Genomic DNA, 16,616 nt, shown 5'->3' with positions numbered 1-16,616 from the left:
TAGACTGCATGTGCCAAACAAGAAACCTCTCTTCTGTTTAACTTAGCAAGCCAGATGTCATCATGTAAGCCCTGCAAGGAAGATATCTTCAGGAATGAAAATGAAAAAGGAAAGGTAAAACCCAAATGTAACTTCAAGTGCTGCAGAATGGGGGGTGCTGAGAGGGGAAATGTCTTTATTTTTTTGCCTATTTGTGCCATATTTTGATTTTAACACTGTTAGCCAGTGACCTTTTTTTTCCAAATCAAACCCCATGCAAAAAAAAAAAAAAAAAAAAAAAAAAAAAAAAAAAAAAAACCAAAGCCAAACAGCTGCCTGCATGTGATACTTCTGCCATGTGATGATGTGATGTAAATGCAGAGAACAAGACATGCTTCTTCACCTTCCAAAACACTTCATGTCACTCTGACTGGATGATCATCTAATACCATACAATAGGTTTTAAAATATTAACTTTTCTGAAGGAAAAGACTGGGGGGAAAAATATATATGTATATATGAAGTGTAATTTAACTACCAACCACCACTCTTTATGCCAATGTGATCAACACCCAATTCATTTACCTGATCTAGTGTGAGGTGTCCCTGTCCATGCATGGCAGGGGGGTTGGAACTAGATGATCCTTGAGGCCCCTTCCAACCCTGAACAGTTCTATGATTCATAGAATCTCTTGGAAGAGACCTCCAAGCTCATCCAGTCCAACCTATCACCCAGCCCTATCCAATCACCCAGACCATGACACTAAGTGCCTCATCCAGGCTTCTCTTGAACAGTTCCAGGGACATTGTCACCACCACCTCCCTGGGCAGCACATTGCAATGGGCAATCTCTCTCTCTGTGAAAGATCTTTGTCTTAATATCCAGCCTGTACCTCCCCTGGCACAGCTTGAGACTATGTCCCCTCGTTGTGGTGCTGGTTGCCTGGGAGAAGAGACCAATCCCCAACTGGCTACAACCAGGGAAGGGATCCATCCAGAGGGACCTGGACAGGCTGGAGAGGTGGGCACAAGCCAACCTCATGAGGTTCAACAAGACCAAGTGCAAGGTCCTGCATCTGGGTCTAGGCAATCCCAAGCACAAATCCAGGCTGGGCAGAGACTGGCTGGAGAGCAGCTCTGAGGAGAGGGACTTGGGGGTGCTGGTGGAGGAGAAGCTCCACATGAGCCAGCAGTGAGCACTTGCAGCCCAGAAAGCCAACCAGAGCCTGGGCTGCAGCAAGAGAAGTGTGGCCAGCAGGGCAAGGGAGGTGATTCTCCCCCTCTGCTCAGCTCTGGTGAGACCCCACCTGGAGTACTGCATCCAGTTCTGGAGCCTCTGTTACAAGAGGGATCTGGAGGTGCTGGAAGGTGTCCAGAGAAGGGCCACCAGGATGAGCAGAGGGCTGGAGCTGCTCTCCTATGAGGACAGCCTGAGAGAGTTGGGGCTGTTCAGTCTGGAGAAGAGAAGGTTCCAAGGAGACCTTCTTGTGGCCTTCCAGTGTCTGAAGGGGGCTACAAGAAAGCTGGGGAGGGACTTTTTAGGCTATCAGGTAGTGACAGGACTGGGGGAATGGAACAAAGCTGGAAGTGGGGAGATTCAGACTGGACATGAGGAAGAAGTACTTCCCCATGAGAGTGGTGAGAGCCTGGAATGGGTTGTCCAGGGAGGTGGTTGAGGCCCCATCCCTGGAGGTGTTTAAGGCCAGGCTGGATGAGGCTCTGGGCAGCCTGCTGTAGTGTGAGGTGTCCCTGCCCATGGCAGGAGGGTTGGAACTGGATGATCCTTGTGGTCCCTTCCAACCCTGATGGATTGTATGATTCTATGAACCTCCCTTCAGGTAGTAGCCAAAAAGCATTCTATTTTGCCACATGCAGGTAGGAGAAAGGAAGTACAAGAACTGGGGACAGCCCTTTTTCAAGAAAATAAAGCCTGACTGCCCTAATAGGATCACAGGATGCTAGGGGTTGGAAGGGACCTTTAAAGATCATCAAGCCCAACCCCCCTGCCAGAGCAGGACCATAGAATCTACCACAGGTCCTAACATTCCATACACTGGCAACATTTTTTTTTACTAAAATAACTTTTTTTTTCCCTGAATTAAGTCTATTGCAGTTAGCTTATCATGGCAGAAAAGCTGTGAACAGCTTTGAGAGACACAACAAGAAGGTCACAGGCTTTAGTTTGGATCTTCATTTGTCTGGTTAAGCAGAGAGTGTTTTACCACCAGTGGTGTTAGTCACTTGTCTGATTTTCCTTCCCAAATACCTGTCATCACCATCACTGATGCATTCAGGAAGAGCAAGGCTGCAGCCAAACAGCATGATGTGTTGATAGCAGCTGAGACGACTGAGATAACTGAAGAACTTCAGGAACTTTTCCATCTCAATGCTTCTGACAATGGAAAGGACTGAAGTTAGAGTGGTGTGGTTGTAGGGCAGCATTTGGCACTGGCTGTTGGTGATACTGATGCAGGCACCTGTGGAAGCAAAACAGGGGATTTAGAACAACAAGTAGCACCTCTGAAGAGCTGGTTCACACCATACATTGCATTGATCAGTCAGCACACATAATACAGAGGCCATGTCTGTACCTCCCTGATGAGATGATAGCCCATCAGGTTAGCACAATGCTGTCAGAATAGAAGTATCTAAGAAAGAAAGGGATCTGGAGAAACTTCCTTGCTTGGTTTGGCAATGCCTATACCTCACAGGCAAGATGAAACCTCATAATGTTAGCACAATATTGTGAAAAAAAAAAAAAAAAAAATCACAGAATCAACCAGGCTGGAAGAGACCTCCAAGATCATCAAGTCCAACTGATCACCCAACCCTAACTGATCAACCAGACCATGGCACTAAGTGCCTCATCCAGGCTCTTCTTAAACACCTCCAAGGACATCGACCCCACCCCCTCCCTGGGCAGCACATTCCCATGGCCAATCTCTCTGTCTGGGAAGAACTTCTTTCTAAGATCAAGCCTAAACTTCCCCCTGCACAGCTTGAGACTGTGTCCTCTTGTTCTGCTGCTGCTTGCCTGGGAGAAGAGCCCAACCCCCACCTGGCTACAACCTCCCTTCAGGTAGTTGTAGACAGCAATGAGGTCTCCCCTGAGCCTCCTCTTCTCCAGGCTAAACACCCCCAGCTCCCTCAGCCTCTCCTCACAGGGCTGTGCTCCAGACTCCTCATCACCCTTCTCTGGATATGTTCAAGCAACTAAACATCTTTCTTGATACTGGGAGGCTGCTATTAGGTCTTCCCAGAGCAGAGAACCATAAGAACTGAGTCTGCTCACAGCAGCTGCTGCCATGCTTTTGCAGAATGTGCCCTCACTGCCCAGCACCACATAGCACTTTGAAAGGGTTAGGAATGTTCAAACAGCACCACAAAAGAGTCAGTTCCTTGCTGTTGAGAAATGAAATAACATTTTTATATAGGGAAAAAAATAAAAATAAAAGGATTACTAAGTTTTCAGCAACTCCTTATTCTGAACGCATCCCTTTTTGTACCTTGCACTATAAAATCAGCTCTGGGATGTTTCCTCCTGGCATCAGCCATTTAAAATGTGGAGCAGTTAAATGATGCCTGCAGCTGAAGCTGACATGAGCTGGCCCAGATCCTGGCTAGGGTATATTTTTACTAGGAGTGTGGTAGCAGATCAGCAAAACAAGCTTCTGTCTCTGGTATGCAAAGCATAACTTGCATAGGAAGTTTCCTTGCAGAGGAAAACATGCAGCCTGATTTTCATATCCCACGTCAGGTTTGCTGGTATTTCAATTAAAAAAAAATCTTTTTAATCAGAGCCATTTTTACAGCACATCTTTAAATAGCTCATGGAAAATGAAATGATGTTCAGTTTGCAGTAGCAATCACCACCCACTTCATGACAGGCTGGAGAGGTGAACCCAAGCCAACCTCATGAGGTTCAACAAGATCAAATGTAAGGTCCTGCAACTGGGTCAAGGGCAATCCCAGGCACCAATACAGGCTGGGCAGGGACTGGCTGGAGAGCAGCCCTGAAGAAAAAGACTTGGTGGTGTTGGTGGGTGAGAAGCTCAACAAAGGCTGTCAGTGAGCACTTGCAGCCCAGAGAGCCAACCAGAGCCTGGGCTGCAGCAAGAGAAGTGTGGCCAGCAGGTCAGGGAGGTGATTCTCCCCCTCTGCTCAGCTCTGGTGAGACCCCACCTGGAGTACTGCATCCAGTTCTGGAGCCTCTATTACAAGAAAGATCTGGAGGTGCTGGAAGGTGTCCAGAGAAGGGCCACCAGGATGAGCAGAGGACTGGAGCTGCTCTGCTATGAGGACAGACTGAAAGAGTCAGGAGAAGAGAAGGCTCTGGAGGAGAATTTATTGTGGCCTTCCAGTATCTGAAGGGAGCTACAAGAAAGCTGGGGAGGAAATTTTAGGGTGTCAGGGAGTGATAGGACTGGGGGGAATGGAACAAAACTAGAAGTGGGTAGATTCAGATTGGATGTTAGGAAGAAATTATTCCCCATGAGGGTGGTGAGACACTGGCACAGGTTGCCCAAGGAGGTGGTGGAAGCCTCATCCCTGGAGGTTTTTGCAGCCAGGCTGGATGTGGCTGTGAGCAACCTGATCAAGTGTGAGGTGTCCCTGCCCATGGCAGGGGGGTTGGAACTGGATGATCCTTGAGGTCCCTTCCAACCCTGATGATTCTATGAATACAGAACTCAAGTCAGTAACTTTCAGTATTAAGTCTGCACAGTTGCAGTCCCTGAATTCACTGGTAATGCCTCAGTAAACCCAAGTAGAAACGGTAGCATGTAGCTGGCTCTTCCATAGCAAAAACTCATGGCATGAAATCTCGTCTTTGATCCTCAAAAGTCTCTAGGAACCTCATTAAAAAGTGCTAAACCAAACCAGGCTCATCCACCTCTGACTTAGAAACCTGTCCAGCTTGCCTACAGCAGCAGTTTGCAGGCTTCTTGCTATGGGAATGACCTTCAGCAAATCAGATTTTTATCAATATCTTTTTTATTTTATTTTAATCCATATTCTCCTCACCTTAAAAGGATCTCGTGACTGTTTGATGCTACAGCCTCATTTGTGAGACACATGAAGCTGCAGAGTGCCTTTTTTACCTCCCCTTTCCTGTTGCTATCAAATATCCAGCTCACAGGAGCATGGGTGGCATTCATCTAGCACCTGGCCTTTTCAGCAGAACTTTCCAAAACTCATTAAGGTCTTCAAAAATCTCAATACCCCTTTCAATTTACTGTGACACCTTGGTACATTGTTCATTCCTACCCAAAGAGAAGCTGGACAGATTCTCTTGGCCTCCTTCCAGCTCTGAATTTCTCATGTGCAGTCCACTTGGAGAGCGAACAACTGAGATTTCATTTCAGATGTCTTCTCCACACCTCAGAAAAAACACCACAATACATGATTGTCTTCTGACACACTTCCATACATACCAGGAACTAGGATCTATCCTTTGGAATCTGCCCAGCAGGGAAACACACAGACTGTTTTCTCTTCAGTTCAAGTATCAGGAGTTAAAATCAACTATTTCACAACAAAAGCAAGTTTTTTTTCCCACCCAACTGCCACCTTGAAAACATGATTTCCACAATTCACAGCACCTTGGCTGCTGACTGTGTGTTCCAGGTGGCTGTTCTCCTTCTCTGGAGACTTTCAAGCCCCATCTGGATGTGTTCCTGTGTGCCCTGTGCTAGATTCTATGGTCCTGCTCTGGCAGGGGGGTTGGACTCGATGATCTTCAAAGGTCCCTTCCAACCCCTGACATCCTTGTGATCCTACCACAGTATCTCAGAGGCTGGAAGGGACCTCAAGAGATCATCAGGTCCAACCCCTGCCAGAGCAGGATCACTTTGGGTAGTCCACACAGAAATTCATTCAGGTGGGTTTGGAAAGTCTCCAGAGAAGGAGACTCCACAACCCCCCTGGGCAGCCTGTTCCAGGGCTCTGTCACCCTCACTGGAAAGAAGTTTCTCCTCCTGTTGAACTGAAATCTTGTACATTCAAGTTTGAACCCATTGTTCCTTGTCCTATCACTGTGACCCACCCAAAAGAGCCTGGCCCCCTCCACTTGACATCCTATGATCCTATGAAACAGATTCCCAAGCCCTTCCTTGATTTTTTGGTATGCTCCTCCAGGAGCACAAAGCTGCGTATTTGTTATCTTCCAATCACAGAATGTTAGGGATTGGAAAGGACCTCCAGAGATCCTCAGGTCCAAAGCAGGATCACCTAGGGCAGGCCACGCAGGAACACATCCAAGCTGACTTTGGAAGTCTCCATTTTCCTCAAGTCAAGCCTGTTTTGTAGCTGACAGCAACTGCTAAGTAATTTTCCTGTCTTTCACTCAATTCAAGAGATCTTTCATCTCTTTTTCTCTCTGCACTGCCCCATTGAGGGGAGGGAGTGAGAGAACAGCTGGGTGGATGGCTGAGAGCCTGCCAAGGGCAGCCCACTGCAGTCTAAGGCAGATATCCTCCCTCTTCAAATTCAAGTAACATGAAAGAATGATTGAAAACATTAGACCAAATTCTACCAAGATTTCAGAGATTGCTGCTCTGCCCTTTTAAATCCTTGCTTTAGCTAGCCCAGATCCCACTTAGCCATGTCAGACCTGGGTAGTATTTGTGTGCTTCTCACTGCAGGAAGGTGCTTGTGACAGAAGATAAACCTCATGACAACTAAGCAGACTTTAAATAGAGACCCTGGACCCAGAGGCATGTGGAAATATTTCAGGGAAGTTGGGAGAAGGGGAAATTGTAGGTCATCTTTCTGGATGGAAGGCTAGAGAGAAGCAAGGAAGAGACAGGGAGAGACCAAAGGAATTAAAGGAATTAGGTCTTTTGGATAGTTCCTACTGCAGTATAAAACCCTAACGAGCCTCCGTGTCCCACTACACTGATTGTAAGAATCTAAATTGGAGGAAGGCACAAGATAAGACAGAAAAGCAAAGCTGTGGAAGGAAGCAGCTTTAATAAAGCAATCCCAAGACCCCAATTCTTTTCAACTCTGATCAGCATCTCTGTTCCATTTGTTCTATGTCCTTCAGCACACAATTCTCAGTTCTGTGTTGGCTATTGTGCAGCTGTTTGTATCAGGGCAGACTTTGAATCACAGTTTGAAATCAATAAAGAAACTGCACAGAGAGTTTGGCCATACTGCTCAAATTATACCAGTCAAATCAAGTCAGCCTTTTCTTCATACTCTCAGGTTGGATCTGGTTCATTTGGCTTTGTTTTTAAATCAGCCAGTTCAATTGGGGTTTTTAATTATTTTTTTTTCTTTCTTTCTCTTTCTGCTTTTCCTTAATATTTGCCCTTCAGGACTCCTGAAAACACTTGCCTTTCAGACATCTGTCATAAATTTTGCCATTGTAAACAGGGAGACAAAGAATGCATTTCATTTCTTCCACAATTTCAAGCTCTTCAGTGCCTGAATGATTCCTGCCATCTGTTGGGAGCCCCTGCTGTCTTCTCCCCAGAACCCCTTCTCAGTCTGGATGCAGTGGAAATTACTCTTTCTATAACTTAACCTCCTTTGCAATTACATTTCCTTTCATTCCCCATCTTTGCCTTCCTTTTCCTTTCTGCAGGACAAAGTCATCTTCATTCTATAATTCCCACCACCTTGTACAGTCAATACAGCTCTTACCTTCAGGTAGAGTTTGTATGCCCCTGTTTATATACCTACTCCCCTGCTCAAGACATGCCAATCTTTACTTATCTGAGTGCATATAACCTTTCAATAAAGAGTGCAATTTACCTTTCAACACATCCCACCTTGCTTCTGTTTCTTGGTTGTTTTCTTCTAGATGGATTTCACCTTGCACTTCGGGGTGAAATTCTTTACACAAGTATTTAAATAAATATTTAAGAGGGTGCAAGCTTGTGCTGGTTTAGAGGTAAGGCGCCTTCAAGAAACCACAAAGATGAAGACCTGCAGAGGTTAGAGAGGTCCAGGAGATGGACTGGGAAGTGGTTTTCACTCCCCTAAATCCTGCATCCCTGGCTGCAGAATCAGTTTTCTTCCCTTTTACTCCTCTCCCTCTCTCCTTCAGGGAGGATGCACAGGCTGCTATCTCTTGTGGGGGAGGGCCTGCTGTTGGCCTTGGCCATACTGCCAATTAGGTCTGGAGCTGCCAAGGTGAATTTTAGCTGCATCACAATGATGTGGTATGGAAGATAGAGAGGAATGGGGCAGGGGGACCATGAAAGCCTGGGTGGGTTGGCCTGGTTCAAGGGAGGTTTGTACGAAGCTTTGGCTTAAGGAGCTTCTGTGATAAAGCCAGAATATGGACTCTGTGTATTTTGTGTGCTTTGTACTGGTTTATCTGGTTGTGAACATCATCTCCATTTAAACTTTCCAACCCTACCCAATCCCTTGTGTGAGCATTTTTCCTTTGCCCCTTCTGGAAGAGGTAAAAGAGCCTCTGTCTCACTCTGAACTAAGGCAGAGCTACGTTTAACCTTTGAGAGCAAGTTGGAAGGGTGGTAAGATGCTCTTGAGATTGGATCCATCCTCCAGTACCTGAAGGGGGCCTGCAAAAAAGTTGAGGAGGGACTTTCTAGAAGGGCTTATAGTGATAGGATGAGGGGCAATGGTTTGAAGCTGGAAGAGGGGAGATTGGAGATTAGAAAGAAATTCTTTACAACAAGGGAGGTGAGACACTGGAACTGGTTGCCCAGGGAGGTTGTTGATGCTCCCCTCCCTGGAACTGTTGAAGGCCAGGTTGGATGAGGCCTTGAGCAACCTTGGCTAGCAGAAGGTGTCCCTGCCCATGGCAGGGGGATTGGAACTGGATGATCTTTGAGGTCCCTTCCAACCCAAACCACTTTATGCCTATTTTAAACTTCACAGTAACTCAAGTAGGGTGGGGTTTTCTTTTGCATTGTTTTCTTAGACCTAAAGAGCCATTTACACTTTTATGTCATTTATCCCTCTGCTCCAATCTTTTTTCCCCCCCCTCATGGAATCATAGAATCAGTCAGGGTTGGAAAAGATCACAAGGATCATCCAGTTCCAACCCCCCTGCCATGGGCAGGGACACCTCACACTAGGATGCTGGAACACTTGGAACACAAACCCTGCAGATGCACGTTAACAAAAACATTACTAACGAAAAGTGTTCTTAACTTCATTTCCCTGTATATGATGAAGCACTACACTGAATACTGGGGACTGCCAGGTCAGGATTTAACCTCTTTCACTGGATAGCCAAAACAAGCCATCCACTCCTGAGAGGCACTGAACAGTCACAGTGCACAAACTCTAGATGAAAACTTGATCTGATTAGAGGTGCACTACTCTAATAAACACTAATTGTATGCCTCAAATCCCAAGTAACAATTTACCCCAAGCAACATTCCCCAGGGTCTTACAAATAAAACCAGCTGAAACATCCCTTTATTTTATCTTCACTTTCTTCAAAAGTAGCATGGAAGCAGCTTTTTAAAGTAGCTTTTAAAGACAAAGACTTACTGAGGAGTAAATTATTCTCCAGCTAGCTTTCCCTAACCTGATGCCAACTAGGCACACAGGTTACTTGCCAAAAGAAGACACAAGATGAGTGCCCAGTTAATAAGTTGTTCAGTTTGTTGCTGTCTCCCACTCACATCTGCTCTCTATATATTATTATATTTTTAGCATATTATATTTTAGATGATAGATATATTTTATATAGCTATATTTTATATGATAGATGACCTAACCCTTTTGCTATGTTCTAAAAGGGGCAGTTTAGCAACAGAGCTAATTCAGACTATGGAATATGTGTAGTGTGGAGCTAAGGCTGTGAATATTTGAGGTTCAGTGATCTAGTGAGTCAGGAGTCAAAATAGATGGGTCATGAACCATGGTTAAGGGTCCAAGCAATGTCCTATAGCTCGAGAGTATCTTCATAGAATCATAGAATTGTCAGGGTTGGAAGGGACCTCAAGGATCATCCAGTTCCAACACCTAAATGCTAATTCCAACACCTAATGCTAAAACTATAGGGAGCTTCTCTATTAGCAGATGGGCAAATTCTCCCCATCTTGGGTAGGGAGTCGGAGGTCACAGGTTTGGGAATTCCTAAATTTAGCAATGTGCTCAAGAACCTGGTAAGAAACTGCTTAAAACCCTTCACATCTCTGCATGTGAGACAGGTAGAATCACAGAATCATCAGGGTTGGAAGGGACCACAAGGATCATCCAGTTCCAACCCCCCTGCCATGGGCAGGGACACCTCACACTAGATCAGGCTGGCCAGAGCCTCATCCAGCCTGGCTGCAAAAACCTCCAGGGATGGGGTCCCAACCACCTCCCTGGACAACCCATTCCAGGCTCTCACCACTCTCATGGGGAAGAACTTCTTCCTCACATCCAGCCTCAATCTCCCCACTTCCATCTTTATTCCATTCCCCCTAGTCCTGTCCCTACCTGATAGCCTAAAAAGTCCCTCCCCAGCTTTGTTGTAGCCCCCTTCAGATACTGGAAGGCCACAATAAGGTCACCTCAGAGCCTTCTCTTCTCCAGATAGCCATAGAATAAATGGACACTTCTTTCAGAACCACTAAGCACCAGCAGACCCCATTCAAGTCAATAAGGGAGAGAGATGCCAACTGCTTTTTGAAAAGCACTGACTCTTGTGCATTTGGAATTTCACTCTTGAGGCTGGGCAGCCTCTCTGCTGAGAGCATCTTTAAAGCACATGCTGAAGCACTTTCTGAATAGGGATGATTTCAGCATATGCTCCAAGTCTTGTTCTGAGTAGCTGCCTTTGTTTTTTAAATGTGCCACTCTCTTGACCTCTGTAGCTGCTCAGGATTTAACCTGAGCCAAGACACACTGCCATCATAATACTGGACATACAAAAAAGCTTGCAAAAGAGATGTCTGTAAATGAAGCAGCTCCCAAATTCTTCATGACAAGGAAAGTGGCATGAAAGAAATTAAAGTAACACAATGAATGAAGGACAGCTGCAAGCCATTTGCTCAGCTCTGGTTCCCACTAGGACTCTTTACAACTGCACATATTCCTTTGGTATCTATTGAGGTACATTTGCCCCAAATCAAAACAGTGTTTCCAACTTCCACTCAAACCTGCCATCTGGAAAAGGAACATCATGTCCCTGAGCCAATGTCATCTGCCTATGATTAGCTGGAAACTGCTGGGAGGAAAACTGACACAGTTCACTTCTGCAACTGTATGAAACAAGCAAAGTGTTTTCAGATATGTGGGGAGGAGGAATTTTAAGAGTGATTCTGTGCAAAAAAAAAAAAAAAAAAAAAAAAAGAAACAAGTCAAAACCAAGAAGTTGGACTCAGTAAGAAGCTTATTTTGTAAGAATCTCATGATCCAGGCTGTTAGAAGTTATATTAACAACTGCTGTGAAACCAATGCACTCCGTGCTTCCATCCTGATGTATAGCAAGCCAAGGATGTAAATAACAGGACAAATAACACAAATGCAGTCAAGAGATGCTCTCTTAGAGGAGCAGAAGGTCAAGCATTTTCATAATAAAGGCCACATCTTTGTGGATTATCACACACACCTCCTTTCCCTCCAGCTGTTATTTCTCATGTCAGATTGTAATTTCATAACATCCCTAAAGTACTTACAGCAGGTCCTTTTTCTTTTCCCTCCTTGCTAAAACAATGTACTGGGGGATTATGTCACTCTGATGGCTTACTTTGAGAATCCCACCCCAGCTAGTTACCAAACAGCCCAAAGGTTTCTTAACTGATTTACCCCAAGCAACACTTCCCAATGTCTTACAAATAAAACCAGCTGAAGCATTCCTTTATTTTATCTTCACTTGCTTAAAAAGTAGCATGGAAAGCCTTAGCTTTTAAAGACAAAGACTTACTGAGGAGTAAATTATTCAACCACCTACTAACACACAGGTTACTTGCCAAGAGAAGACACAAGATGAGTGCCCAGTTGGTAAATTGTTCAGTTTGTTGCTGTCTCCCACTTTTATCTGCTCTCTGTTATAGAAAAGCTAAAACTACAGGGAGTTGCTCTATCACAATCAAGTAAGAGGGGCAAGTTCTCCCCATCCTGGGTAGGGAGTTGCTCCATCACAATCAAGTAAGAGGGGCAAGTTCTCCCCATCCTGGGTAGGGAGTTGCTCTACCACAATCAAGTAAGAGGGGCAAGTTCTCCCCATCCTGGGTAGGGAGTTGCTCTACCACAATCAAGTAAGAGGGGCAAGTTCTCCCCATCCTGGGTAGGGAGTTGCTCTACCACAATCAAGTAAGAGGGGCAAGTTCTCCCCATCCTGGGTAGGGAGTTGCTCTACCACAATCAAGTAAGAGGGGCAAGTTCTCCCCATCCTGGGTAGGGAGTTGCTCCATCACAATCAAGTAAGAGGGGCAAGTTCTCCCCATCCTGGGTAGGGAGTTGCTCCATCACAATCAAGTAAGAGGGGCAAGTTCTCCCCATCCTGGGTAGGGAGTTGCTCCATCACAATCAAGTAAGAGGGGCAAGTTCTCCCCATCCTGGGTAGGGAGTTGCTCCATCACAATCAAGTAAGAGGGGCAAGTTCTCCCCATCCTGGGTAGGGAGTTGCTCCACCACAACCAAGTAAGAGGGGCAAGTTCTCCCCATCTTGGGTAGGGAGTTGCTCCATCACAATCAAGTAAGAGGGGCAAGTTCTCCCCATCTTGGGTAGGGAGTTGCTCCATCACAATCAAGTAAGAGGGGCAAGTTCTCCCCATCCTGGGTAGGGAGTTGCTCTACCACAATCAAGTAAGAGGGGCAAGTTCTCCCCATCTTGGGTAGGGAGTTGCTCTACCACAATCAAGTAAGAGGGGCAAGTTCTCCCCATCTTGGGTAGGGAGTTGCTCCATCACAATCAAGTAAGAGGGGCAAGTTCTCCCCATCCTGGGTAGGAGTTGCTCCACCACAACCAAGTAAGAGGGGCAAGTTCTCCCCATCTTGGGTAGGGAGTTGCTCCATCACAATCAAGTAAGAGGGGCAAGTTCTCCCCATCTTGGGTAGGGAGTTGCTCTACCACAATCAAGTAAGAGGGGCAAGTTCTCCCCATCTTGGGTAGGGAGTTGCTCTACCACAATCAAGTAAGAGGGGCAAGTTCTCCCCATCCTGGGTAGGGAGTTGCTCTACCACAATCAAGTAAGAGGGGCAAGTTCTCCCCATCTTGGGTAGGGAGTTGCTCCATCACAATCAAGTAAGAGGGGCAAGTTCTCCCCATCCTGGGTAGGGAGTTGCTCTACCACAACCAAGTAAGAGGGGCAAGTTCTCCCCATCTTGGGTAGGGAGTTGCTCCATCACAATCAAGAGGGGCAAGTTCTCCCCATCCTGGGTAGGGAGTTGCTCCATCACAATCAAGTAAGAGGGGCAAGTTCTCCCCATCTTGGGTAGGGAGTTGCTCCATCACAATCAAGTAAGAGGGGCAAGTTCTCCCCATCTTGGGTTGTTATGGTAATCATATTGGTCACTCTGATGAGGAAGTCAATAGAAGTGACCAGGTTGCTCTATCACAATCAAGTCAGATGGGTAAATTCTCCCCATCTTGGGTTATTGTGGTGACTGTATTGATCACTCTGATGAGGAAGTCAATAGAAGTGACTGTGGCTAAACTGTTTCAGTGAGACACTGAAACAGGTTGCCCAGGGAGGTGGTGGCAGCCTCATCCCTGGAGGTGTTTAAGGCCAGGCTGGATGTGGCTGTGAGCAACCTGCTGTAGTGTGAGGTGTCCCTGCCCATGGCAGGGGGGTTGGAACTGGATGATCCTTGAGGTCCCTTCCAACCCTGACAATTCTATGATTCTATGAAAATATTCTAGAGCTATAGGGACATTGCTTAGGTCCTTAACTATGGTTCATGACCCATCTGTTTTGACTCCTGACTCACTAGATCACCGATCCTCAAATATTCACAAATTCAGCCCCACACTACACATATTCCATTGTCTGATGTAGCTCTGTTGCTAAACTGCCCCTTTTAGAACATAGCAAAAGGGGTAGGTCATCTATCATATAAAACCATGAAGATTTGTCAAAAGATTTCACAAATTTACTTCTAGCACACTGGCTTTCTTGTAAAACATGTTAGATGTCACAACAACAACAACAAGAGAATAGTCTTGCAATACTCTGAAACAAATTCTTGTCAGCAAGTTCTGATGCTGGAACAGGCTTACCCTGAGAGACTGCACTCCATAGAGAGGACCCACATGGGAGCTGTTCTGAAAGCACTGCACCAGTGGGAGGAACCCCAGTCTGGGGCAGGGAAAAAAAAAAAAAAAAAACTATGAAGAGGAAGAAACAGGAGACAGGAAATGTGTGGACTGACCACAACCCCATTCCCCATCCCCACTGTGCCACTCATAGTAGGAGAGAGGTGGAGGAGGAGGAGAAACAGAATGAACTTGACCCTGGGAAGAAGGGTGGGGGAAAGGTAATTTAGTCTCTGCATTTCTTTCTCACTATCCCAAACTCTATTATTAATTGGCAATATATTGAATCAATTCTTGCCAGGTTAAGCCTGTGTTGGTAATTGGTAAGTGACTTCTCTGACTTCACCACAGCTTTTCCATCTTATTTTCCTCCCTCTGACCTGCTGAGGAAGGGGTACGAGAGAGCAGCTGAGTGGGCATCTGGCACCCAGCTGTCAATCCACAACAGTGTTGTCCACTTACCTTTAGTACCTACTTGGAGAATAAAAGGGTTTATGTCATGATAGACCCTGTGTTAAACAGAATTAATATGTAACTCTAATCATTATCCAGTAATTCCATAAAGATAGTAGAAAGTGGTAGGTAATTTAGAGGATTTTTTTTTTTTTTTTTGGTCACTGGTAGGTAAGTAAATCCTCCTTGTCTGTACTGAAGAGTAGAAAAGCTTTAATGGGTATAAAATAAGAAGACAGAAAAAGACAGAACAAGATCATAGAATGGTCTGGGTTGGAAAGGACCTTCAAAGGTCATCTAGTCTTGAATATCACTAGGGATGGGGCCTCAACCACCTCCCTGGGCAATCTGTTCCACTGTTCAGCTACCCTCATGCTGCAGAACCTGTACCTAACATCCAATCTAATTCTACTCTTCTCTAGTTTGAAGCCATTGTCCCTCATCTTATCACTACAGGTCTCCCTCCATCCTTCTTCTAGATGCCTACAGGATGGGTCATCCTATTCATATACAGAAAGTATGTACATCATTCAAGGGCTGCAATGCTTCAAAATGTCTTTAAAGATACTAGGTTTATAAGATCTTTTGCTCACCATGAAGTAAGCCCTTTATAAACTGCTGGAAGAAGACTCTATTTGCCTATTTCCATGTAAATTTGGGTTGTTAAATAACTGTTTTGGTTGGACTTCATCAAAAAAGCTAAAACTGCCAGAAGCAGGACTGGTAGCATACACCTCATGTTCCTGATGCCTTTGAAAATTCAAAGTCAAGCTAAATGAGCTTGTTCAGCAGAGCTTTTGTAGGCTTGCTTCTATAAGAGCTAACCTATGGTTAACTACAGTTTGGCATTCAAAGCATTTTGCTTTCAGTCATCTGAAGTGTTTTGACAACAAAATTTTAGCTAAATACATAAATAGATATCCATGAACTTTGTAACATCCACACTGACTTGACCTAAAAGGACTCCAGAGGGCTGGAGCACCTCTCCTATGGGGAGAGACTGAGAGAGTTGGGGCTGTTCAGTCTGGAGCAAAGGAGGCTCTGAGGTGACCTTATTGTGGCCTTGCAGTATCTGAAGGGGATACAAGAAAGCTGGGGAGGGACTTTTTAGGCTATCAGGTAGGGATAGGACTAGGGGGAATGGAATAAAGCTGGAAGTGGGGAGATTCAGGCTGGATGTGAGGAAGTTCTTCCCCATGAGAGTGGTGAGAGCCTGGAATGGGTTGACCAGGGTTGAGGCCCCATCCCTGGAGGTGTTTGCAGCCAGGCTGGATGAGGCTCTGGGCAGCCTGCTGTAGTGTGAGGTGTCCCTGGGCATGGCAGGGGGGTTGGAACTGGATGATCCTTGTGGTGCCTTCCAACCCTGACTGATTCTATGACTCTCTTGCCTTTCTAGAACAGCCAAAACCAAACCAGATCAATTCCCAGATAGCAAATAAACTGTCAGACACACCATCAGGTGCAATCAGAAGCACTTTACAACACGTTAAATGCAATGCCTTGGTCCCTAAAGAAAGGCTTAACAGGGGGAAGCCCTTTATACAGCTGCAAAACAGCACAAAGTTCATCACTGAACTCAATCTACTGAGTTGTACCTAACAGAAAGAGAAAGCTGGTACCTAAAAGTATCCATAAAGCACTCAGGAAGTGAAGGAAAAGACAATGGGAATACTTTATGGTGTGTTGTAAAAGGGCAATATTACAAACAACTGTCCACAGCAAAGTCTCCACTTCTGACAGTCTCTCTTGACAGGACCAAAACATCCTTGAGGAGCTGATAAATGTTTCTTGCCTCAAGAATGCTGCCACAGTCAAGAGCTTTTTGGTAAAGACTGCATCTGTAGCCAATGCAAAAGAAAAAGTATGCACAAGCAGCAGTATTTCCAGTTCCTAAATGCAAAAAGGACAGGAGACAAGGGAAAAAGAAAGTTCTCCCCAATCTGTGACCAATAAAAATTTCTCCTTTGCCAGAACTAGGATCCTCTACAGCACATTGCCAAAGAGAAAG

The 16,616-nt window shown here is 45.5% G+C and overlaps 1 protein-coding gene across 1 annotated transcript in view; it reads right to left on the bottom strand.

Annotated features, from left to right (window-relative positions):
* Positions 1 to 16,616, bottom strand: part of CORIN (corin, serine peptidase) — a 132,661-nt gene that overhangs the window by 86,127 nt on the left and 29,918 nt on the right. The window contains exon 4 of the mRNA XM_054383028.1: positions 2,246 to 2,456. Within this exon, the coding sequence (XP_054239003.1) occupies positions 2,246 to 2,456 (211 nt within the window). The remainder of the gene's footprint in view (positions 1 to 2,245; positions 2,457 to 16,616) is intronic.

The sequence above is a fragment of the Indicator indicator genome, chromosome 8, assembly GCF_027791375.1.
Source record: "Indicator indicator isolate 239-I01 chromosome 8, UM_Iind_1.1, whole genome shotgun sequence".
Classification (NCBI taxonomy): Eukaryota; Metazoa; Chordata; class Aves; order Piciformes; family Indicatoridae; genus Indicator; species Indicator indicator.
This window is presented reverse-complemented; position numbering and strand designations above follow the sequence as displayed.